Source organism: Larus michahellis, chromosome 7 (genome assembly GCF_964199755.1).
Source record: "Larus michahellis chromosome 7, bLarMic1.1, whole genome shotgun sequence".
NCBI lineage: Eukaryota > Metazoa > Chordata > Aves > Charadriiformes > Laridae > Larus > Larus michahellis.
Window position 1 is genome coordinate 27,254,927 of NC_133902.1, and position 26,483 is coordinate 27,281,409.

General features: G+C 46.2%; 1 protein-coding gene across 1 annotated transcript in view; it reads left to right on the forward strand.

Annotated features, from left to right (window-relative positions):
* PLCL1 (phospholipase C like 1 (inactive)) overlaps nucleotides 1–26,483 on the forward strand; it is a 215,872-nt gene that overhangs the window by 179,554 nt on the left and 9,835 nt on the right. The window contains exons 4-5 of the mRNA XM_074595329.1: nucleotides 6,384–6,459; nucleotides 10,342–10,451. Of these exons, the coding sequence (XP_074451430.1) occupies nucleotides 6,384–6,459; nucleotides 10,342–10,451 (186 nt within the window). The remainder of the gene's footprint in view (nucleotides 1–6,383; nucleotides 6,460–10,341; nucleotides 10,452–26,483) is intronic.

Consider the following 26,483-nt stretch of genomic DNA (forward strand, 5'->3'; position numbering starts at 1 on the left):
CAGTCCAGTACATGGACATTGTCTCGAATCTGCATCTGTTTTAAAGGGTTTTCCATCCAAAATTGGACATAGACTGTGAAAGGAAAATATCCTTTTTCTTTCTTCATTTCTTATAATTCTCTCTCTTATCGACCCACCACACGCACAGTTTCTCTCTCTGATAGCCATGTCCTTTAGTCCCTTCTAAAATAGGACCTGAAAACGGTCAGATCAGAACTTTTCTTACAGAAGGAAGTTCCAGTTGGGTACTTCAGTTACTCTGTTTTAGCACAAGCATATTGAAAGTTGACCCTTCCCGCTGTTCCTCCGCTGCTCCCTTTTTATAGAGGACTGGTCTTCATGCACCAGATCACATCCTGCAACACTCTGACACCGTATTCCCCCAGAATTATTTGTAAGCAAAAGCATGAAATAGGAATTTAAGGCGAATTTTATTCAGTTCCTTCTGCAGTTTGTGTCAATAACGTATTTCAGATGTTTCCAGCTGATGTCACCATCCCTGATAACTGGTCCTCTTACTGGGCTGTTGCAGGAAAAGGCTCAGATATAGAAACCTGGCTTGGCGCATATTGAGACAGAAACAAGGTGGACTGGTGGCCACCATTCCTTCTGACGTCCTGGCACCATGTGCGCATGCTTCTTTTTTCGTAAGACTTGCTGGCATGTGATTGACTGCCTGGCTGTTTCTTGTCCCAAATGTCTGCAAGAAAAGCTCAATGCTGAAGAGGGAATCCTCTTCAAATTTCCATGAGCTCAATGTGCACTTCACGTGTTTTTCCAAATTGGTTGTATTTTTGTACCCTTTTTGATTTTTGTTTTGTGGGTTTTTTGGTGTTTTGTTTGGTTTTTTTTCCTTCGTGTTTTTTTGTTTTGTTTTGTTTTTTTATTATTTTTTTTAGCAATAAAGGCCTGATGTGATATTCCTTACCCAGGCAAAACTCTTCATTGTCAATGAAAGGCATAGGAGACTGGGACAATGGCCATGAGGAGACACCTGAGCGAAAGCTTCTTTTTAGTTCGTTGCTCACAGTCAGTTTCTGTTCTAAATTTTGGAATATTTATCAGAGGATTCTTTGAACTGTCCCTTTTGTATCATTTATCTTCCCAGCAGGAGCAGTGCTTTAATTTCCCACCAGGATTTTTTCCTATATTTTTTTGTCTCTTTTGGTGAGACTCTGCTGTGTTAATTTCCTCTCCCCTTTTCAGTTTGTAGAATAGTTTGTAATGAAAAGAAGAAATTGGTCTCTAGCACAGGAGTTCATTACAGTAAAAAGAAATAATATTATTTGTTCAGTTTGTACTGATCCTATGATTAAACTGTACAGACAAAAAATAAGACGCTTAATTTCTTGTGAGTAAAAATATGATGTCCTCAGTGTTAAGATATTTTAAATTTCACTTAAAATTTATTTATCTTTGCAATTAACACTTAACAGAAGTGACAAAGCATTGTTCTTTCTGCAAAGCAGTGGCATTTAAAATTTAATATTGCATGCTATATTTAGAGACTTAAGTGAGACAGGTCAGTTATATTTTCGGGCCATGGTCTGTTCCACATCTTGGGTCTCATATACCGGCCAAGAGAGAGCTCCTGGGTTTGTGCCTCCTCTTGCTTCCCATGCTTTTGTGAGAAACCGGCATGATTGTAACAGGGTGCTTCAGGTAGATTGAGATGAATCAAGTCTAGGCTTCTTGGTTTCAGCATTGAAATGAGCTATTTTGCAGAAAAGACCCTAACCTATGCAGATGAGGCTTTGTTTTCCTCATTCCCATTAGTTTATTAAACGTGACATGTACTTCTGGGACTCGTGCCATGTGCATCTTTTGTCAGTCTGAACAACCCCTTATTCATTTCTTGTCATGAGAGCATTTCTGGCGCTGCAGCCTCTCCAGGAGGGTTAGCACCTCCAGGACTCGCAAAAAATCTTTGTGCCCCCGCTCCCATGGAAACGTGGCAGGGGTCCCCGGTGGGAGGAGCGGGGCCGTCCTTTGTTCCCGCAGAGCTCTGCGCCGCCGCCGCAGCTGCCGAGCGAGCACAGAAGGGACCCTCTGCCCTCCCCGCGGGTCTCGGCCCTTGGGACGCAGAGCCCAGTTATGAAATTAGCAGGATCCCACATAATGAAGGTGTGTGGTAGTTTCTCCCATTCAGCCGTCTTGCCTTCTGCTTACTCTAATTAGGTATACACTGTTGGTCAGCAAGGTAGTTTTTTATGTCCCTATACCAGAATCATGTTTGGTGTGCTTTCGCTCTTATTTTTGTCCGTTTTCCCCTCCTCTAGTTATGTTAAATGCAGCACTCAGTAAAGTTTATCATCTTCTTTCTGATATGGGAAATGCAAGTTGTCCTGAGCAAGCCTGCCGGCTTCAGCAGCTGCTAAAAGTTTCCTCACTGACTCCAAGTGGACCCAGATACCAGCATCCATCCTCTAAAGGTCGCTTTTTAGTATATGTTGCTTGGGGGTTAATCCCCTGAAGCTCAGCATTCATTCTGGTGGAGCATGAGTTTCCTGAGGGAGTAGGATGTCTCTCACTTTTTGAGAGGCGCTCACCGAAGCGAGTTGCCGTTTGGGAGCTGACATTGAACAGGAGCCTCATGGGCTCCAGGCATATGGCTGGGACTTACACAACTGCCCGAGCGCTGCTCGGCATGGGCCTGAGCAGAGTGAAGGTGCATGGAAATTCATGCTGCAAACATCAGAAAGCTCACTTTTCACGTTTGAGACAGGTTGGTGGATTTTGAAACCTTACTGGCAAAACTGGGTTTGAAAATCTTGGGCTATCATGTGATTTATGGGGTTGCCTTCTCCGCAGAAAATCTCACAGACCTCTTTGTTGTGTTTAGGTCTTCAGGTTCTTGTCTTGGCATCGCAAGAAGTAGGTGACATCCCCAAGCAGGGTTTCGGATGTGATGCCAACTGCAGCAGCAGGGGACCATTCAGACTAGGAGACCATGGACTCATTTCAGAACCAGTGCCAAAAAAAAAAAAGGGTGTGTAGCTGCCATGACACCCCACTGTGAGTGGGAGCTGCTGATGAGCGGAGCCACGGTAGCAAAGTCTCCCAGGGGCTGACAGACAGGATGAAGCAGAGGTGCCTGTGGCCAACATGCTGCATCCCTGGCCAGCACCCTCCGCTGCAGCCCAGGAACCCTGCCAAAACTGCTGCCTGCTCTACTGTGTCCGGCAGGAAAGGATGTGCGGGGCACCATTTTCTACCAGGAGGCTCTCACCTTCTTTTACCTGCATTAGATTGAATACTGACAAATTGTTAACATTAATTGCGGTAAACAGTTGCTAGTAACTTAGCTTTTTAGGTGGCCTTTACAATGTTTACTTTGGAAAGTAAACAAGGTGCTACTTTTTGTGTAAGTGAAAATATGAGAGAGGAGAAAATTTAAAAAAATAACAGAAAAAGTGTGTTTTCAGATCAGTTTGGCTGTTTTTTGAGGGTTGTGTCAGTTCTGTTGCCAGGATTTGCACAAAATCTTTTCAAGAGCATCTATTATGATGTGCTTTAAGGAAAGAAAAAAAAAAAAAGCCAAACCAAACACAAAACCCACAGACCCTATGCTATAATTTTATTCATGGATAGCAGTTCCTTGCCTGTTGTAGTCTTACCTGTATGAATCTGTTTCTTCCAAGTGAACACCCAGGCTTCGTCCCTGCACTAGCCCACGGTTGTGGTCTTTCACCACAGCGCTGGGCAAGCGGGATCTCCTGCCCTCTCAAACTGCACACGTGGTTCTTGTTGGGAGCAGAGGCTGGCCTGTCATGCAGAGATGCTGCACGTAGGTCCTGCACGTTGTGTTATCACAGGTGGCGAAGACACCATAGGCTGGCCAAAATCATACATCATAGTTAGCCCAGGCTGTATTATTTCTACCTAGTGCGTTATTTCCTAGAGGAACCTGTGAGGGGGGGTTCCGGGTGGTGCACCCCAGTCACTGAGCTGAGGAACTCTGAATCCACTCTCAGGATTTGTCATGGGACAAAAGCTGCTTATTTTTGTCAAGATTACTGCCAAGCAGGAAGACAGGAACGGGTTAAATTCTGCTATATGATCTGGTTCTAATTGTTTGTTCTTGCCGAGCTGTGAGTAGTGAGACTTTGATGTCAGCATCAAAGGAGTGAAGGGCTGCCCTACCTACTCTGCAGTAAGGGAAAATTGACATCGTATTGCCACTTTTCTTTTAAAAAATGAATGTAATACCTTAACGTCTGAGAATCCTAAAGCAGGCACAGCAGAAATGCCTGTGAGTGGGTCCAATAGTTGGAGGAAGGTACAATCAAACTTAGGTTACCAAATTGCATGGTTTTCAAGCTTGTTTTTTTTGCGTATGGAAGGATAATTTCTTGTATACATATATATAAAAAACTCCCAGAAGTCAAGTTCTGCTTTAGAGATCTGAGCCCAGGAGAGTCGGGCACTTTGGATGTCCTGTCCCGGCTTAGATGCATTCACTGCCCTGGGCAAACCCTTGCTGCTGGGTAGGAAGCAGAGGCCCAGGCCCATGCGGGACTGAGCCCAGGGTGATGGGCGCATGGGGCACAGTGGATGGCCCCGTGGAGATGCTGGCAGTGCCTGGCTGGACCGGGCAGTGTGGGCACTGGCTCACGGGCCCCGTGTCTGCATTGGCAGGAGATGCACATTTGGCTGCCTCTGTAGGGACTTGCAGGCTTTATCGGGCTTCTCGCTGCCTTCACTGCTCACACCAGCTTCAGTGGTTGTAGTTGGCGGCTGAGCGACTCCTTCAGCCCCAAATGACTGTGTGCTGTGCTACAGAAAAGCCAGAGGGTGGGTAGAAATTGTCGTTTCTTTCTAGATGACAAGTGAAAACATCAAAGAGGAAAAAATCAACATGATGCACGAACAAGCAAGTAATAAGAATGAAAGGCAAAGGATACTATCGAAAGTAATTTCAATCTCAGGCGTATCCGCTGGGCATGTTCTGTTAAAAAACAATTTTGTACTCTGTAGATGTATCGGGCCTTTTTCTCTCTGCCTGTTAATGGGTTTTGTTTTTCTCATGCTCTTGTTTGTATCGAAGCAAAGGCATAGGTATTTTTATTAAATGAAGCCTGTCTTAATAGGTTTAATTAGAAATAAAGATGGCACGAGGAGCAAAATTTGGATCTGAATTTCTCCAGAATTTGGAAGTTTGGGTGTGACAAGTGGAAGCATCTCTCTTCCCTTGTATCTAATTAAACAATAAGACATGCTAATTTGCAAGTGTTAATTTAATACTGTTACACTGTCTCCACTAAAATCATCAAAACCTACCGGTTGTGTTTTCATATTTAGCGTGTTTGAAAGTAGGAAGGCTTTTAGTAGTTGTAGCATTTTGGCAAAGCTTTCAGATGGTGGCTTCTGTAATTTCAGTTTGTAACATTAGGCAGTATTCAGTGTGCTTTATGTTTAATTGGCAGCGCTCTCATGCTGCTTGGATTTGATTGGGGTTTGTGGTGTACGTCCCGGGAGAGTGAGGCTATTCTCAGGCATAGCTTGTTATACAGCATGTTCTTGCCTTCTGTAACACATGTATGTGCCACCTTTTGCAATTTCGCAGAATATAGCACTGGAACAATTTGCTTGCTCGTCTGGGTTTCTGAAGGGCTTTGGAAGGTTTGTTACCATCAAAGGAGAATAGCATTTGCAAGGAGAGAGGCTCAGGAAACTTGTCACATAATGGACACTTCATCTGCTTGCTCTTAATGGGCTACTCAAGGAAGATGCATAAATATGGATATCTCTTGAAACCTGTGAGTAGGCTTGTTGAAAGCCTGCCTCTTTTGGTTTGTTTTATTGTTTTGTTTTTTTTTTCCTTTAAACTTCAATGGAAATGTTGGGGATAGGGTAGGACTTGGATCTGAATTTCTCCAAAGAGAAGCTCAAGAAATACCGTAGCTGTCTGAACTGCTGTAGTGCATAAAGTTCAGCACAGGCTTAAGTACCTCTTGAAATCAGCGCTATTCATGACTTGGTAACATTTTTGATAACCACTTAAGTCAAGGGCTGTACTTATTTCTCCTTTTGTTTCAAGAAAAGTACTAATTAGAAAAACCTCAGTTTCACATAGAATGAATTTTGTTTGTCTGCGATCTCTGCTTTCTCCTCAAATCACTTTCACCTTCACATTGTTTGCAGTGGTGTCTCACTGATGTAAAACGGCTGTTCTTTAGCTTCTGGAGCAAAACATCTTCTGAGCAACTGTCACATAGCTTGATACGGATCTGGGAGCCCTGATATGATGGAATGATCCAGTCTTTATAGTGTTGCTTGCAGAACAGAGCTCTTTTTAAGTTTGAACCTGTGTACTTTTCTGTGGAGTAGATGTTGCAGGAAACCCCTCATAATGCTTTTTTTGTTTGTTTATTTTCTGACAGATGATTCAAGAGAGCAGGGTTCTCATCGAGACAGCAGACATCACTCATGACAAGATTGTTCAGTGCCAGAAAGCAGGTAATCCTTCTTTATTGTGCAGTTCTGGGTGGGAGATGGGAAACGGTGTGCCATAATTTACTTACAGTTTGTGACTTTAATGCAGCATCTTTCACCTGGCATTTAAGTGAGCATCCTGGTCTTTCCCTGGCAGGCTCCACCCTCCTGAAGGCTCATCCTCCAGTAGCAATGCAGGCGTGGGATCTGGGAAAAATCCTCAGCTTTCACCTTAAAAGCTATTTCTCCATCTGCTCTACAGCTCTGAAATGTCTGACAGCATTTAAATTAGTCAAATGAACTAGAAAGGCATTCAATTAAAAAGAGGGAGTGAGAAGGCGTGCTGCCTTTGCTGCGCTTTTCTACCACAATCATTCCCCTTAAACACAGAGGAGGCAAGAGGTTTTGAAACCCACAGAGCCAAGCTCTGTTGCCTATCTTTACTTACTTTTGCTGTTTAGCTTTCTTTTAGACCTTGTAAACTTATGCCAGTAGAACTCTATTGTATCACAGTGAATCTATGTGGCTATGGATTATGTACATCAGCTATATGGGCGCAAACTACTGTAAGTAGGCCTAAAGTAGATCATATGTTGCTGGTGTATTGTACTGGATGTCTTTATCTGAACTAGGGCTCTGTCTCGAGTGCCCCAGTAGAAAAGGAAGAGGTGGTTTCAGAAGTGGCCACCCGCATGCTGTCCGCTCTGCCGTGGGCTCACGCTCTGTTTCCAGGATGGTAGAAATCCCCAAAGGGTCTGCGATTCGCAGTTCAGCTTATTCACCCAAACCCCTCTTCGTCACTTGTTCAGGATGGCAGGCTAGACTCTGAACTGGGACACGTCTCCTGTAGGTTTCCACTGATACACAAGAATAGAGAACTCAGAGTCCACATGTGGCAGTGGTAATCCTCTACAACTAAATCCATCAGCTTTCATGTATCAGAAACTGTGCTGAATAAATACACGCAGTGTATTTCTATTAGGGGTTTACACTGCAGAAATTAAATCTGTTTTCAGTTCATTTCATTGTACAGCTGCACCTTTCCTAACTTGTAGTAAGCCTTGAAAGTCAGTAATGCAAACACTTGCTACTGCATTTAATTTGTGTTCTTGGGCATAGTCTTCTGGGATCACAATTACCATAAGCACTATTGTTTCTGATAGGCATTTTTGGATTTGGCAAGTGACGCAGGCTACAGCCATTTGCTTCTGCTAAATGTAAATAATGAATGAAACTGATGTTTTGTAGTAAATCCTTTAATTCATCTTTTTAATTAGAGGAAATTTGGAAACTGTTTCAACAATGGCATTTAACTGATTTTTATGTGGTGCGAGAGCAGGATGGAACCTAGTCCTTGCTCTTTGAAATTCAGAGCTCTGGAGCCATGCTGGCGCTGTGGTAGCAAAGGGAGGAGAGGCAAGCGGCTACGTCTTGCTGGATTTCACGGACCTCATCTTGTGTCATGCCTTGGCTTCTGCGTATCTGCATAAGCAGCGTGAACGTCCACAGCCCAAAGCCTTCATCAGGTGCAGAGGGCTTAGGAATGGGACAGTGACAAGAAAGTGCAGCACTAGCGGTCCTTCTAGATGATAAAATTTAAGAGCAATACTTTGCATTAAGTTATGGAGACCCTCGGCAGCCTCAGCCAGCTTTCTGCCCACCCTGCGCTGTGCACAGAGAGAAGAACCCATGGCACTTGCCTGGGCACTGGCGTCTTTGTGAGCCGAGGGCTGGAGATGTGTGCAGAGATCACGATGCAGGACCACGCCACCACACTGACATCCAGAGTTTCACGCAGTTCCTCTCTCCTTCCTTCCTCCAGCAAAAAGATTAATTTCTCAAGTTTGTTCTCTTTGCTGCTGTATCTACTTGTATTTTCATTTGTTTTGTTTTATTAGCCTAAAATATCGTTTATGATTGAGAAGAAGTCTGGAGAGAGATGAAGTGCTCTTCTGAAGCCTCAGGGTTTAGACAGAGGAAGGGAGTAGGAGAGAGAGGATCCCTCACCACGCTCAATTGCCAATTAGTTTGTTGCAAATGTTACCCAGGCAAACTGTTAAATAACACTTTCACTGCGGCAAGATGAAGCACTCAAACCTAAGAGGTGTCAGAGGTACAGTTGCCTGTGATGTTGTCCTTCACCTCACCCCAGTCCTGCTCCATGTGAATATTTGTTCCCACCAGACCTCTGCTTCACAGCGTAGCCCGTTTCCATCCGGGCTCCCTGTGCCACAGGGTCCTGCCCGCTCCCCCGGGTGACTTCTCAGATGGCTGCTTTTGTTGTTGTTTTTTTTTTTTTTCATGTGTAGTCTCAGCCCTGCTCAGCAGCAGCTTGGAGGACCAAACTGCTAAACGGTGCTCCTGCCTGCAGCCTAGCAATTGTTTGTGGCTCCCCCCCTTTCTGTCTGTCTCCAAGTTACAGGTGGGGAAGTGAGGTCCAGGGGAAAGGTAACTAAATGGATACTACATAAAGGCAGGGCTGTCCACGTGGAGCTGAGCTGTGTTCGCCTTCGTATTTTTTTGTAGGACAAAGCAAGTCATTTGAAGGTTTTCTGTCACTTATTGAAGTGAAATGATTTGTAAGTCAGTTGGCACGAGGCACACCTGCAGGAGAATCTTGCTTGGGGTGCAGTTATTTAGACTGTTTTCCAAAGGAAGTGCTGGAGGAGCTCTGTTACCCAGACAGGCAAAACTTGGGAGTGGGCGAAGTTTTGGAAAATAAACAGTAGAGAAATCTTGCATTGTGTGGGGCTGGACTGCCTCAGTGTTATCGAGCTTCTGGAGTCGGTGCAAGGCAAGAAGAAACCTATTGTTAGTCTTCCAGGAGTGCTTCAGGCAAGGTACGCCGAGTGCAAGCCTGCCTTGGGCCGTGGAAGGACTGACTCCTTCGGCAACCCGCTGAGCAGCCCTCCACGTCTGTTCCATGCAGGTGTTCTCTCGGTGGGCGTCTCTTTGATGTAATTTCAGTGAAGCTTGAATTTGTGAGTGGTATTTGCCTTAAAACATTAGGGGAGGGAGAGATATGAAATAACTGGAGATAGAACTTGTTTTTTTCAACCAGGACGGGCTTTGGACATTTCGGACTGATTTAGTGCCAATTTGGCCTTTGTAAGGTACAAATTAAGGGAACACAAGCAGCGCTCTCTCCGTTTTGTCTCTTAATCCACCCCAGACTCAGGGAAATGTTTGCACACACTGTGCAAATCTTGTGGAATTGGTGAGCTAATAGGACTCGTTAAGTTTTTTAATCTGCTCCCGGATTTCCTCAATTCTTGTATCCAGCAACAGATTTGCAGGCATTTGCCACAGAAACTAGCAATGAAATGTAACAATTCCCAAGGCTGTGGTTGGAAGTCTCAGTTCTCCAGGCTGTAGGAATAGCAATCCTGTGATTAGCGGTACGTGTTTCTGACATTATTTATCATGGTGAAGTACAAGGGCTTTTCCATATGACTGTGATTAAGATTAATGAGGAGCTGTGCATCCGCGTCTGCCTTTGCTGTGCTGAACAGGTACCTTCCACGTCTGTCAGACTGCCTTCCAAGGCACGAAATAATCTATTCAAGCAGAGTGACAAACGATTGCCTTTCGTCGCAGTATTGCCAGCAACGCAGACTGCAAGCAGAAGCGCTGGAGGAGTGTTTGTGCGGGGACCAGGCGTGTGCCTGTGTGGGACCCCAGCCCTGGAAAGGAGAGTTACGTACAAAGTGGAAGCACAACCACAAGATTGCACATGACCCTTTTATTCTGGAAGATGCTCTCCAGGATGGGGTCGTAACAGGGAAGGGGGAAAAACAGAGAAAAAACATTGTAGGAAGTGCCAGCTGCGAGACTGAAAATGCTCGCTGAACATTTTTTAGGGGAAATCAATCATGCACTGGGTGATGTAGCAATCTGTATTTTTAGGAATGGAATTCCACGAAGAGCTTCATAACCTCGGGACAAAGGAAGGTTTGAAAGGAAGAAAATTAAGCAAAGCCATTGAGAGTTTTGCATGGAATATCACAGTGCTGAAGGTAAGCACAGAAAACACCACCTTGTGTCTCCTATTAACTCTGTAAGCAAACCTTTGCTCTTTTAGCTCATCTATTTGTTTTGTCTTACTAATACTGAAGCAACATTTTGTTTTAATGGGTTGTGTAAATTACCCCTGATTATTGAGATCTATCAAATTATTACACCTCTGGTTTGAAATCTGTGGAAGGCAATTTATCTAAGCCTGAACAAACGAGGAAAGATAGTTTATGGTGTGTATGCCCAGGGACCTGGTCTTGGTTGTCTGTTCTGCCCCATACACCCTGAGTGTGACCTGTCTGGGGTCACTGTGTCTCAGATACTTGTTTTGTAAAAGGAGGGCTAGAGCATCGCTCTGGGAAGGTACTGGGCTGGGGGGATCATAACGAAAAAACATGGGGAATGTTGAAGATCCTGCAGAAATACCAGGTTGTGTTTCAAAAGTGGAGCATTATCCAAACAGCTAAAAGAGGGAAGGATAAAAACCCCTCCACCCTGGCTGCCCAGTGACAGGCTGCTCAGTGAGCACGTTACTCACCAGGCTTTAGCTACTGGTTTGGCACCAACCAGCCACAAATTGCCACAGGAGCTGGATGTCTGAGCCTGGGTGAAGTTACCCAGGGACAGCCGAGGATGGAAAGAGGAGATGATCTGGTGCAGCCATAGCAGATGGCAGGGAGAGGACCTGAGCCAAGCATTCAGGTTGTTAGCATTCGGCTCACGCCTTCTTTCACAGGCTCATTTCCCACCTTGCTCTGATAGATCACACTTTGATTTCCCCTCGCTCTCTCCCTGCTGCTCCCTCCCTCCAGCTCCCATTAAGCAGATTGCCCTGTCTGACAGCATCTCCCTGCGCCCCCCCAGTGCCTTTCCCTTCGCTGGCATCCCAGGATGAGCCAGCTGATGACAGGGAATTTTCACAAAGCTTCTCATCAAATATACACCTAAACGTAACATGCCGCAGCAGTAGCAAGAGTAGTAGGAGATGTGTGCTTCAGCGTCGTGGAGATGGAAGGAATACTAACACATCCTGAGCAGGAGAGGGAAAAAAGGAGTAGGGAATGAAAAGGCTGAGGGGCAAAAGTGGGTGGGAGAAGGCCATTGGTAGTAGAAAAGGGTTGGAGAAGACCTGGGGGACACCTGTGGTTCCTTGTGTAGCTTGATTCACCATGAGAGGGAAAGTGAATAATGGAGTCCGTGTAGGCTCAGTTAATAGGATATCTGATAAACAGAGAAGGCTACCACTTCAAACGTGATGGAAGGGACTGACCTTTTCCACACAGCATAATTGAGGCAAGCAGCTAAAGAGGACAAAAAAACTCAACCCATAAGACAATTCTGAACATTAATCTGAATTACTTTAGCTGTGTTAGGTAAAATAAATGCCTCATGCTCAGAGTCACTCTTAACACAGTCGGGTTACTCTAAACTTTTCCATTTTTAGGTGTTTGTCAAATGAGAAGTTCGGACCTCTCAGGGTGACCCATGATTAATGAAGTAGGGTATCAGAGAAACATTTCCCATGAAAAGTAATTGCTGCCTAGCACATATTGTCAACATACTGAAAAGCATTTCAAACAGCTAGTCAAGGTCAAGGTCAAGGAATAAGTGACATGTTTAATTTCTAAGCCACAACTTCTTTTTTACCTTATTCACATAGTAAAATATTAACAGAATTTGTGGCAACTACCCATGGGTATAAATGCACATGAAACACCTTTTCATTCTGACTGACCTCCAACTCAGCAATGACATTAGGCAACTGGGAGTGGGGTTGTCAAACCTCAGGTGTCTGATACGAGACTGTCAGTCATTATTCTTATTTTTAAACTTCCCCCCCCCCCGCCCCCCCAAGAATACCGTATTTCAGTGACCCTGCCCCTAACAAACCTATTTGCTGGTTACAGCTGCATCTCATGTTTAGCACTGGCTCTCCCCTCTGCTGGTGAGAGCTCCCCAAGAAGATTTGGTGAGGAGAGACCAACAACCCTGCTTCACTCAAGCCATCAGTGTCCTCCCTATGTCTAGTGTCAGGGTGGTCACTACAAATATATTTCAGTTAGATGTTGGCCTAGTGATGTAAGAAAAGGAAAAGAAAATAGCCCATAACATCTTGCAAATGCATCTGCTGCTTTACGCTAGATGAGGTGAGTGAATGGCACGACACCGACGGGACAAAGCCTCTTTGTGTGCTCGGGGTTGTTGGAGGCAATTAAATCATGCGGCAATAGTCAGTTCGTGTGAGGTGCCCATGAGCAATAGCAGGTATTATGTTGTGCTTGTGCCTGCCAGGTGATTAATAGTCTTTTCCTAGGCTAGTGAAGCAAAGGCATATTTAATTAATGTATTTCTTTATAAAGACTCATTGCAATAGGTAAGCTTTGAATACAAAGATGGGATGTAATAAGAAATTGCTACTGGCAAAATCATTAAATAGTTACAGAGTGCAAGATTAAAGTATATTTTATAAAAAACATAACTGTGTGCATTCTTCATGTTTAAAAATGCCCTGAGGTATTTTTAAGAGGTACCTAATGAGAATGAATCAAAATAATATATAATTTTCTTCCTTAGTTTATATAAACTTAATTACATATTAGTAATACCCACTAGAAGGACAAATTGTTTGCCAGAACATAAAAATGTTAGTAAGAACAGGAATATTATAACTTGGTGACAGTCAACTTTGACATATATACATATTTTTAAAATGTGACATCTTCTTGTTTGGTCCCATGGCGTGTAAAATACTGTCAGGCTCGCAGTCAGTAATATTGAGAGGCACATCAGTATAATAGACAGAAGAATCATGTTCCCACCACGACATTACAGGAATGGTTATGATCCCAAATTTAGTCTCGTTTTCCTTTTTATTTCCATGCACCGCTGTCCCCGTGCCTCTGTTTTCCTTTCTGTTTTTAATTAAGTGCCAGTAAAATGCAAAGGTAGCAAAAGAAATTTCGTATTTACCACCTCACGGGGACCATGATGCTAGCTACCATGCCTTTCATCCTGATGAGGACACAAAACTCTTCAGCTTGGCTGACCCTCTCTTTTGCATCAGAAGTTCACAATTCATTTTCATGAGGTATTTGCCCATTTTTAAAACAGGCGACCGTCCATTTCACAGGGTGAAGGCGTTCATGAGGGTGCGTGGGGCTCGTGCTTGTTTCTCCCCAGGCGCTGGTGTTCCTCCCTCTGTCCCCTGGTGAGGTCACCTCCTCCCTGGCACTGGTGGCCGCTTTTGCAGGCAGGCGTGAGCTCCTCCTGCCTGCGCTTGGGGAGGTGGGGTGCAGCCTGTTAAGGCAGTTCTGGGATTGAGCTAACGAGTCCCCCTGAGAGCTGGGACATACCCACTTGCATTCGGTGCCGCCGTAGAGCACTGGACAGCTTTCAGGCCAGGTGTGCTCACGCAGGTTCGGGCGGCGTGCGTGCAGGGCCAGCTTGGGTCTGCTCCAGCACCCTCCGCTGCCGCCTCTCCCGGGGCCCTTCTGCCCGCTCCGTCTGCCTCTCCCGCGGGATCTTGTCCCAAGCGTTTTCCAGTAATGGAGGCACTCTCAGCATCCATCACAGGTGCAAACCACCAATTCGATGACTGCTTTACGAGTTTTTGAGAATATCTGGGGGGAAAAAATAGTGGTACCCTGCTCTCCTTACTGAGGCAAAACTGTCACAGACTACCAGGAGGTTTTTATGCGGGCAAAGAAATTGGGATCTGGGATCTGCCTGAGTCCCAAGAACCTGGCAAGTAAGCCAAGGAAAGTTCAAGTCTGTTAACTGTGGTTCAGATTTATTGCTCTCACATGGACATGCTTTGTCTGTCTGCAAACACATTTTGCTGGGCTATCTGTGCTTTGGTGGATCAGCACATACAAAGTCTAGGAACAATACCACCAAATACTTGCCTGCACGTTGATGGTAAATATCTAGATAGTTAATATAGCAACATACTGACTTATTTATAGACAAAACATGGGAAGACAAAGATAAAGTGGCATTTACTGTTTTGGCCTTCTACTGAAGGGCAGAACACCCAAATGTTTGAATCTAGTCTCTGCTCCGAAGTGCACTCATGTTTTTTTTTAAATCTTTTTTGCTGCCCACGATAAAATTTCGCCTCTGCTGCCGTGTGTTCTGTCTTATTGGGACTCCGACTGTTAGTGCATACTACAAGACATCAAGTGGTTAAATTTTCAGGGATCATTTCAGCAACCCATCTATGAGTGTATCTGCTAATTATCCTGCATTTAAATTAATGCTGATTAGATGTATAAAGAGAGAGGTTGCTGAATGCAGAAGGCGTACAATTATTAAATTGCTAATGCAGATGACTCTTTGGGGGAGAAATCCACAATTTTATGATGTAGTCGTGATCAGTGTTAGCTCTGGTGTAAGTGGTTTTATGCAGCAAAACTGTGCACAAATAGCCCTTTCGGAGGATCACATCCACAAATGACCTGTTTCTTCATCACTGTCATTTGTGACAATCAGCCTTCAGTTGCTTGTGAGTCCTGGAGCATCCAGACCTCTCACTTGGGCAGCAGAAGCCCAGATATGCTCTTTGAGGCTACTTGGAGAGATAAAAGCCGTATTTCTGAAAGGTGTACATACAGACAGCCATATACTTATCTGGCCTCACCTAAACTGAGCTGAATTTAGCGTCACAACAAGGTATGTGTTTTCTTAAGGAAGAAAAGCAACATATCAGACTGTGATTGTTATTCTAAAGTACTTTATGCACAATGGTACCGCACAGAGTTGCTGCTGATCTTTGGAAGAACTAGGTCCATTCACAGCCTTAATTTAAGGATTATTGTAGTGCACTATGGGAGTGTTTTTAATGGATACTCTACAGCACTCTGTACCATCTTGCATGTGAGATTTATTTGGGTCTTTTCACATTGGTCCTTTTTCCCATAGTTAGGCAAGCACCATGTCTTTGTACCTTGGCATGCTATGGAGTGGACAAAAGAGCAGCATGGCAGGATCTTGGGGACATTTCATGTAATTAAGCACAATGGTAACAATATATTGTACCAGATGTCATATAATTACTGCCAGAGGATTTGCACAACAATTTACACTATCTAGATCTTAAGCAAGAGCACGGTGAATTCATGAGCCCCCATAAAGCTGCTGCCTTCCATGTACTATGTAATTCTTTCCCTTTAAGTGTCAGTTAGGCTTCCCCCTGTCCCCCGAATAATTCCTCACGTCTTATGTCCCTCCTTTTCCCAGCATATCTCTGTGGACACAAGCACATCGGCGCTCAATTTGTGAAACTGCAAAAATCGATGAAATATAAGTCATAGTGGCTTAGCAACAAACTCCTGAGATTTGCTGTCATCTTGTGACAGTGATAGTCTAGCAAGAGCAGTAGGCAGGAGTGGTTGGTGTGGTGTGGAGACTTCATAAATGCAGGTCTCGTCATATTGTTCCATGTCTACTTATCTCCAGGTCTCCCTAGATAAATATGTTTTGAATATGGTTACCCCAAAGGCTCTTTTTCCTGGGAGGTTAAATGCCTCTCCTGCTGTCTGGTCCCCATGTTGTTTGCATTTCTTTTGTTGATACAGTTCAGAGTGGTGTTTCTGACTTTTAAGCCTCTCCAGACTGTGTGCCCTGGCTACTTTTGAAGGGTCTGCTGCCTTACTCCGACACCAGCTCAGCTGCAGCTGACATACATTGAGCCAATCAGTCTTTGACGAGAGGATGAGAGGACAGTTTTAACAAACGTGTGAGGAAATGCAGGGCTGCTTTAATTATTAATGTAGCTACTAGATCACGTTGGTTTCTTACATATGAACTGAAGGACAAAAAAGAAGAAAACAACATGGAACAGCTGGCTTTCTGAGAGAGCGCTGTAGAGAAAGTGAAAAGGTCCATCAAGGTCAACATCTGTTTACTGTTGTAAATACCAATGTGCTTAGCTTGAAGCAGTTCATTTAAAAGTAGAGGGGAAGATGAGGAAGGAGGTAGGTTCAGGTTGTTCCTTATTGAGCCTGTGATGAGTCTGGTGGAGCGGGATGGGACCGCAGCTCGTTCTGGGCCCTTCGCGTGCTCTGGATGCGGTGGTGAGTGTGGTGGAGGCTCCCAGCTCCAGAGCTCGTTTAGAGGTCAAAGCCTGTGCTCCTGGCCCTCAGGCCGTGCCACAAGGCTCATCTGTCTGTGGGGAGGTGTTTCAAGATTTTTCTGGGATTAGGGGGATTTGGGATCCTTTAAATGATATTGAGTTACAAGGTAAGGAGGTAAAAGTGTGTGATTCACATGCAAAGGTGTTTTGATCAGTGTATTTTGTAAACCAACAGAGCCAAACCGTGTAGATATTAGGTAGGTAGATCCTTACATAGCAGAACGCTGTTCTCTGCTGACTCGGTTGGTAAATGCCTCCCCGAGCTCTGCCCCGTACTGCTCACAGCACTGGCTTTTGTCTTTCTTGCTCAAGCCCAAGGGCAGGAACTCTCTTTAAAAGACGCTTAGTCTTGGTGGATTTTGTCAGTTGTATCTGGTGATGGAAACTTCTCAAGTTACTTCAACAGTGTGTATCAGGGTAAAACAAGCGTAATCCCAGTCTCTCAGCAGTACTAGTTAATCACCTGGAATATCCTGTCCTTCTTGGCCGTCAGCCATGCTGCTGAGCATTGCTCCAGGGAGGGTGTAGTGAGCAGTCTCAAACAAGTACAGTGTGGCCTCTCTGGGTACCTGGCTGCTCCCTGCAAGCTTTTGAAGCCCTGATGGTGTTTCTGACAAGGTCTCTGTTTTCTCGGCCAAGGAAAATTTAAAGACATGAATTGGACTTAGAGCAAATTAAATATTCACATGTGTTTGAAATATACACGAAGGCCACCCAGGCAAACTTAAATCTGCAAGTACCAAATGCTGACAACACCAGGAACTAGCGGGGGAAGGGACAGTAGTGATCACCAGGGTTCACAGATCTTGCTCCTTCAGTTTCTGAGGAGATGTGTTAGGGCATGGAGGATGGCTCGGCAGAGAGGAGAGACTTTGTCCCATATTAGCCAATTATTCCTAGGTTTTTGTCCAGTAGTGGCACAGCAGGAGCGTTTCATTGCCTGGCAAGAAGCGATTGTCCAGACATTCGGATCAGGCAGAGCTGGTGCTTAACCAGCCAGGCACAGGGACCCACGTGCAGCTGCACTCACTGCCCACAGCGCCGGCGCCTGTGACGAGCAGCACTCACCTCCCCACCTTGTGCGGCCCCTGCAGGACCGAGCCCAGTTAATAGTTTCTGTTCATTCAGGGAGCGCACACCATTTTCTGACTTTTCTCCAGCCTTTAACAGCTATTTGGGTGCATAGAAAACAGGACTGGAAAGGCATGTGAGAAGCTATGCAGTTCCTCCTGCTGCCACAGTGCAGGATCAAACTGAATATTTAGCTGCTGTGATCTAAGCTCTACTCAAATACCTGGCATGGAAGGCGCATGGTATGAGGCTGTGGTGTTATTCATGGTGACACCCAGTGTCCAGGGGACCCAGGGACCCGGAGACACTTGGCACTTGGGGAAGGAGCTGATGGCCAGAATCATCTGACCAGAAATGTGGGTCTCCGCCATTTTTCTCACTTGCCTCTTCCTCCTCCATCACCAGAGCTCTGCTCCCGCGGGTGTTTTACAACATGTGAAACATGTTTAGGGACATGTTTAGGTTTAGGGTTTAGGGACAAGACCTTCTTGCAATCAGTGTGGGACCCAAGGGTAGGACAGACCTAAATGGTCACCAAAGTTCATCCAGAAAACAAGTGCTGTGAGCTGCCTCCATTTTGATGTAAACCTTTAGTTTTATTTTTTTTTCCTTTTTTGTACTGCAATCTGAAGTTCTGCATTTCAGATGTAAATGTTATTCCTTCAGTTTCACTGGGATGGGTTTGTACGTGTGCAAACACACATGCATGTATGCATGTATGACAGGCTATCAAATATACATACAGCACAGTAACTTTGGGACAAAAAGAACAGATTAGAGAAATGAAAGATGGTATGAAAAGCCTTGAGTGATATCTTCCTTAGCCCTTTTTTCTTGTATTTGACTAAAATAGACAGAGATAGATGGCAAGCAGTCTTGTGATGTACCTTTTATTTTGAGTGATGTGGCAAATTGCCAAAACTCATGGAACTGATGCCAGGCTCCTGGCCGCGCATGCAGGGCAAGGTGCATCACGTTGCAGTGATGGTGGTAGAAGACAGGGCCAGGAGCATGCAGGGTCACCGGCCTGGCACCCCTTGTGCCAAGGCCACCTCATCAGTGCGGGCTTTGAGCCCGGCAGAGGGTTGGCACGCTGAGGTGCTGTGTGTAGAAAACCAATTTTAGCGTCGCTTCACAAATGGAGGCTTGTCAAGATGTTTAAATAGCGCTAGTCTGCCAAAATAGATGCCTATCTCTCTCCTGGTGTAGGCTGGCTGCTCAGTGAAGTCCCCTGCTTGGTCGGCTGTCTTGTCTCAGGTACCCCCTGTGCCTCACTGTCGTCTCCACCTTTCTTGTCTCTTCTCCCTAACCTCAGCTCCCTCTTCCCTTCGCCTCGTCCCAGTCGTGCGTATCATCTAAATCACGCTAAAGCAGTGGGAAGAACCGCCACGCTCTGTCTTACCTGTGCGTCTGCTTCTCACACAGCCTTAGTCTGGACTAAACTTCTCATGACTCTAAAGCTGTCTCTACCCAGTATGCGGTTCGCGTGAGTTTATCGCTCCGTATTTGTGCCGAATTCACCCTGGGGTGAAGTCGGTGGCATCTGGCTTTCTGCTGTGCTTCCGCTGGTGGGGCAGACCCTGTCACAGCCTCGGCCCCAGCTGCGCTGCTGTCATCTCTCTTCTCAACCAACCCGGCAGGGCTTTTAGCACCTGGGTGTGAAGGCCAGCTTCTCTCAGGGGTGTGGGTCGTCCAGCCCAAAGACTGTGCAACTGGAAAAGTAATTAATAACATTCAGGTAATGATGTGTGAATACAAAGAGAGTTTGTTCTCCGAATGCTGTTATGAGCAGTAACAAGATTATCACCTATGAGGAGGTTATTTGGAAAATCGGCAGGTAGGATTACAAGTTCCTTGAGGGAACTCATCTTTTGAGGAAAAGGAGCTGCTCCTGTACGTACGTGTGCCTGAGCAGAACTGAGCTGGAAAATGGGTAGTACTAAGGGGGAGGCAGGGAAGATGACTGAATGGAATAATGTTTGTAGATGGTTCCCCACTAAAGGAGGATTGCTTGCGTGTAAAAACTGGGTCAGTGTCATCTCCCGTCCCTTGGAGAGGGAGACAGCGAAGGCAGGAACTGCAAGTGGCGTAAGAACTTCAGCAACTTCTGCCACCTTCCCCTCCCCTGCAACGATGACATTTTCATCTGAGACGCGGATATCAAAGACTGCCGTACCTGGCAGTGGAGTTAATTAACACAACCTGGAAGACATGGAAGTTGGGAATCTTGTTTGTGCCAACATGACCTCATTCAGAGGAATTAAAAGGGCTGTAATGAAAGTATAAGTTTCAGCAGAAATTCACGCATTTCTTGCTTTTATCTGTCAGTGGCTTTACTAACAAAGAAAGAAAGAAAATGAGCAGCTGCCTCCGTGAGGTGTTAAAGATTGCAGTATAACCCCAGCCGAGCGGCCAGCCCTGCTCCAGGCAGCCCCAGCAGCGAGGCAGTGTGCTGGAGAGGCAGGAGCCATTCCTCCCGGTCCTTTCCCGGCCCGTGGGATGGCTCCTGGGCTTGTGCCCCAGGCGCCGCCCCTGCCCCGACGCCGGGCACTAGTGAGGGGCTTGGAGAGACCTTTTCCGTCCCGGGGTGCCTCGCCTGGATGATTATTCACGACACTGAAGATACCTGTGGTCTTTTCCTTTGCTCCCTTACATTCGCTGTTGATATTGTTTCAGGGTGGTCAGTTGAGCAGCGTGGTATTTCTCACGGGCTGAGACACACAAAATGGATGTGTTTTCTCAGACTCAGGGACTGACTATTGCTTAGAAAATTCCAGTTATCTCTTTACGCAACTCGGAGGATTCCTGATGTCCCTTAAATAATATATCAGAAGAGAAGTTCAGTTGCATGGTTATTTATTATTGAGAAGACGCATTACGTTTTTAAATAATTTCAGTTGTATTTTAATCTCCATTATTTAGCAAATTCACTTTACCACCTAGAATTTGCTTTTGCTGTGCTCATCTCGTCCCTCCCCTGCTAGCACACATTGCTGCTTCTGGCCCACATAGAGATGATACTGATGGTGTCTGCCAGGGTATTTTGTCTTCCTGGTGTTTTAAACTGTTGAATGCCATTGTGAATCAGCGTCGTGTGTCCTGGTAAAGATCTGGCGGAGCTGTGGTTGCTTCAGGGCTAACGAAATGCAGGTAGAGAAAACTCTCTTTGTTTTGCATGGAGCTCCTGTGTGTCGTCAGCTCAGCGCCCTGCCTGAGTCAGGGTAATCCACAGGCTCTGGGAGGATTTTTACCCAAAGCAGTCGTGTTCCTACACTGCTAAATTCCCCGGTTCATTTAGACATGGGTCTTTGTGCCACCAGGGAGCTTCTTTCTGCAGCCTGTGCGTGCGTTGCTGTCGTATAAGGGAGCGTGTGTCTGAGCGAAGGGCACCATTTCTAGGTGGCCCACGATGGGCCAGAGCAAGAGGGAATTGCTGCCTGAAGCCTCCACCCAGTCATTTTTTCTGAATTTTTTAGGGCTGTATCAAGGAGAGACCGGGATATTCATTTGTGCATGGCGGGAACAGTAAGAGAGAACATTAAGAGGATTGCTTGTACGTTGTTTTTTCTCCATCATTTGCTTATTGTTAAATCTGAATTGTGCCGTTTTCTGGGAGCTGTAAACTGGTGCTTGCCTGAAGTGGTTATGTTGGAGTGTAAGCTTTGGCGTGTGCCAAGAGGTTTAACGTCTTCTAAAAATTACATTTGTGGTATATTTTGAGCTTGTTGCAGCTACTGTCAGCGGATCACAGCTTCCCCGAACTTACAAATGCTGTGAAGTTGAGTGCTCCTTTTGTTATGTGAATTAACGTTCCAGCATCGACAAAACCCTGCAGGGGAATGGGTGTCTAATTGAAGCTAATTGCCTGGGGGAGCTCAGGAGGTGATGAAAGCTGCCGGTTTCTCCATCGGAACTTCCTCCTCGGCTGTTGTGGAGATGGTGGCTGGGTTTTCCCTGGCACTGTCAGCGGCCTCAGTCAAATCCAGTAACGAACTTTACAACCGAGTGACAGCTGGCCCTTGTGCTTTGCCGAAGCTAGAGGCTGGCTTGTCTCTGTATGAATGCCGGGTCCTCACCCTCTACTTCCGTCGCATAGATAGGAATCCTCTCTCCACAAGCACTGGCTGGATGGGCGGTCCCAAAGAGTGGTGGTCAATGGAGTTAAATCCAGCTGGCGGCCGGTCACAAGCGGTGTCCCTCAGGGCTCGGTGTTGGGACCATTTCTGTTTAATGTCTTTATTGATGACCTTGATAAGGACATAGAGTGTATCATCAGCAAGTTTGCAGATGACACAAAGCTAAGCGGGAGTGTTGATCTACATGAGGATAGGGAGGCTCTACAGAGAGACTTGGATAGATTGGACCAATGGGCCAATGCTAACGGTATGAGCTTCAACAAGGCCAAGTGCCAGGTCCTGCACTTGGGCCACAACAACCCCATGCATAGCTACAGGCTTGGGGAAGTGTGGCTGGAGAGCTGCCTGGCAGAAAAGGACCTGGGGGTTCTAATTGACAAGCAGCTGAACATGAGCCAGCAGTGTGCCCAGGTGGCCAAGAGGGCCAATGGCATCCTGGCTTGTATTAGCAATAGTGTGACCAGCAGAAGGAGGGAGGTGATCGTCCCCCTGTACTCGGCACTGGTGAGGCCACACCTTGAGTATTGTGTCCAGTTTTGGGCACCTCAATATGAGAGTGATATGGAGGTGCTGGAGCGAGTGCAGAGGAGGGCAACGAAGCTGGTGAAGGGCCTGGAGAATAAATCTTATGAGGAGCGATTGAAGGAGCTGGGACTGTTTAGTTTGAGGATGAGGAGGCTGAGGGGAGACTTCATCGCTCTCTACAACTACTTGAAAGGCCATTGTAGAGAGGTTGGTGCTGGTCTCTTCTCACAGGTAATTAGTGATAGAACAAGAGGGAATGGGTTCAAGCTGCAGCAGGGTAGGTTTAGGCTGGACATTAGGAAAAAATTCTTCACGGAAAGAGTGGTCAGACACTGGAATAGGCTGCCCGGGGAGGTGGTGGAGTCACCATGCCTGGATGTGTTTAAGACTCGTTTGGATGTGGTGTTAAGGGATATGGTGTAAGGGAGAACTTTGTAGAGTGGAGTTGATGGTTGGACTCGATGATCCCAAGGGTCTTTTCCAACCTAAATGATTCTATGATTCTGTGTCGGGGTGTGCATAATACCATTGCTAGCACAATACCTTTGACTTGTGTGAGTACAGGAGTCAGGGGAGGGGAGCTGAACTCTGAATCCAGCAGGTGGCAGTTTTCTGGTGTGACCTTTCCCATTTCATTGTGCCAGTCCAGCTTCCATTACTGCCCCTGACATCGAAAAGAGAAAATGTTCATCCACACCGCTAACGTATTTCAAGGGCTGCGGTTAAAGTAAAATGCTATTTAACTCAATGGTGGCTTTGATTCATTTTTGCAGTCTGGACCCACCAGTAGTAGTGGGCTGTGGAGTAAAGACTTCTGTGTCAACATATATGATTATTGGCAATATGGATCTGCAGGGAAGGCTTGGACAGTTAGTCGAAATCCACAAACTGCATTAAGTGGAAGTTGTAGGTGTTCAGTGAGACCAGGCATTTGCTTTGCAGTTATTCTTACCAAGCGACCCTGGTAGATCCCATAAGCCCTAAATATGGCATTTAGGGGTACACCAGCATCACCAGGTCACGGGTGAGAGGGAGCAGGAGCCCAAGCGACACTGTGTGAGAGAACGCAGAGCACTTAACTGCAATTATCGTCACTCCCTGACAATTCAGAGCGACCACCCCCTAAAAGTTCCCAAAAACTTGTGGAGGAGCTAGAGAAATCAGAGGCCCAAGTGCTTGCTGGGTGGAAGTAAGCTTTACTGTATGAACAATGGATTGGGAGACTGCGATCTTGTGTTGTATCCTTGACATCTACAGTCTTCTTTCACCTGGCTCAACTGAAATCAAGTGCAAGGTGACGAACCCTGCAGGAGGGAAAGGACCCTTTCTTATGGGTCATTTCCCCAGGTAGATGTCAGAACCATTTGGGGAGAAAAGCTGAGACAAAACCAGTGATTCTGTTGCTGTGACGGCTGCTGTTTATTTTTAGATCACAAAAAGAAAAAGATGGCTTATGTCAGATAGGCTGTGTACGTGAGAGAGCACGCTGAACAGATGCAACAGTCAGACTCAGCAAGTTGAAAAGTAGCTTTTTTTCCTCCAGCATCCTCAGTGTTACAGATCAGACATAGGTCCCGTATCAGCAGGAGGAGCCTTACTGATATGCTGTGGTCGCTCTGAATTGGCAGGGAGTGACAATAATTGCAGTTGAGTGCTCTGCGTGCTCTCGCTCGGTGTCCCCTGGGCTCCTGCTCCCTCTCACCCGTGACCTGGCGATGCTGGTGTACCGTGCAGCGGGGAGGAGGTGAGCCACGTGAAGGCACTGAAAAGCACCTGGAATTTTTTTTACGTTTTCAAGCGGTGACAAACGTGGTGGGAGTTGCACAGCTCAGCCTGAGGGGCCTAATTTAGCAGTCTGGGATGGACAGGCTGAGACTGGAGTCTGCTGGCAGCATCAGAAGGACAGTTTCCTTCAGAGGGTGCCGCGGTGGTCTGAAGCTGGGTAGTCTAAATTCATCCCCTGTAACCCTCACCAGTAACTGCAGACGTATTACTACAGCCCTCTGTATGAGGTGTAAAACTTGAGTTCAATTTTGCCAAAAAGCCTTTTATTTTCTGTGGCATAGCATCGTAATGGGTTGGAAGTTGTGCTTGTTCAGTTTCCCTCATTAACATTTTGAGGCAACGCACGTGCAAATGAATACCACAGTCCTCATCCTGCACCACTTGTTTTTGTGCTTGGCTCACTCCGTTTGCTTTGTGCCTCCGTTCCCATCCTTCACAGGGTTCTCACATCCAGCCGTGCCTGTTTCTGACCACTCCTGATTTTGTCCTCCCCTCCCAGTCGCTTCATTTCGGTAGATCTCTGCCTGCTGGGTCGGCGTGGTGCTAACAAAAATAACCGTACCTGCTCCTGTTTGTACTTGGCTTCACATCTGCACTGGGAGAGCAAGGCCGGGATTCTCCCAAGGGAAACAAACCCTATTATCCCAGAGCCCAGGGCCACTGAGCCCACAGGAGCCTCTTTGACCTCTGGCTGGGGGAACGCGAGCAGAGAAGCTGTCTCAGCTCTTCTTTTACCGAGCTCACTGTCCCGTCTCACCAGCAAACCTGCCTTTGACTGCAGGGACCAGAGTGACAGGGCTGGTCCCTGGACAGGGGATGTCCCAGCTGGCGGGGACTAGGTGGATCAGAGCGTTTGCTTAGCGATCTGCTAAAAACCTGATCCCTCCTAGCAGTTAGATAGCATTCTGTGTTATTTTTTTCTTTCTTCACTTAACCTTTCATGTGATTTGGCATTTTTGGTCTCAGCTCAAAGCTTTCTGCTTCAGCATAAAGTTGTTTGTGGTCTGTGCTGCTGGTGAGCAGGTTAGAAACTGATTGCCCACGGCACCTCGCACGAAGGGAGACGAGCAGCCAAACCAGAGGGGTGTCACGTCCCCAGGCAGGAATGGGGAGCTCGGGTGGGTTCTGTGGATTCCTGCACCCCGGTCAGCGGGTGATGTTTGCCAGCTGCCACCGCAGCAGGAGGATTTGCAAACCATGTAGTTGCTAAGAAATTAGTGTTTGTGCCAGGTGGTTACTCAGAGGCAAGGCGAGCATAAGGAGCTGTACGCAGGAACAAGCACTGCATGAGCATGCTCTGCTACCTGTCCAGAAACCCTGAGCTCTGACCGGCCTAATTTCATTTCATCTTAATTAGGTTATTTCAGTTATCATTAAGCACAGCTGCAGGGTTGCATTTTTTTTTTTTAGCTGTTGCCCCAAGCAGTGGTCTAAGGAGAGCTGTATTCGTGCTGCATCTCCTGTAACACTCCCCTCCCCTTCCCCACCAAAAAAACCAACCAAAAAACCAAAACCAAACAAAAAACCCCAAACCCATGCAGATGCCTGTTGTGTTCAGTCAAAACAGAATCAGCTTGGGGATGGTCACGAAAGCCTTTCCAGCCTCTGATGAAGTTAATGGACATTTTGCTGTCAACACTTGCGGTGAAGGACATGATTTTGATGTTAACTGTGTGGCTTGCAGCCTGGGCGGCCGTGAGTCACTGCAAAGGGCACTGGGGAGCAGGGAGGGGGAAGAGTGCCAGCTATTCCCAGCCAAGTGTTTTGCTCAGGGGTTGCTTCGCATAGGTATTTCGTTAGCTGCAAAATATATCTTCTCCCGCAGCTGGTCCTTTTACTCGGAAGAAGTCTGCCCTTTCTGCCTCATGTTTCTTCCCCTTGTTTTGTTTTTCTGGGACTCGCTGGGCTTTACTGGAGTTACCAGCTGGTGCTGGTACATGTGGGGAATTGGATTTTGTGACCAAAGGAGGACTAAGAAATAAATGCCTGGACATATAGCTTTGATTTCCATGTCATGGCTGTGTATCAAAAATAAATAATAAATAACGCCCCGATTTCTTCAATGATGTAGGGGTTTCTTAGTATTGATTATGCACTCCCAGGCTTCCAGCCAACCCTTGGATGTCAAACTTTTCAGTAGAAAAAACGCAGGCTCCTAGCATGGAGGGGTTGACAGGGAGAGTCCATACATTTGTGGCTGTGCTTGCAAACTGTCTGCTAGATGCAGTGCCTGAGAGACACACGAGCAGCTGAACTGCTCAGCACATGGCTCACATCAAATTAATGCCATTATTTCTGAAAGCAAATTCCTGCTGCAACACAGTTACAGACAGTCGATGTTCACATTCATTGCTTTTGACAGCCTGATATAAGGTAATTTAATT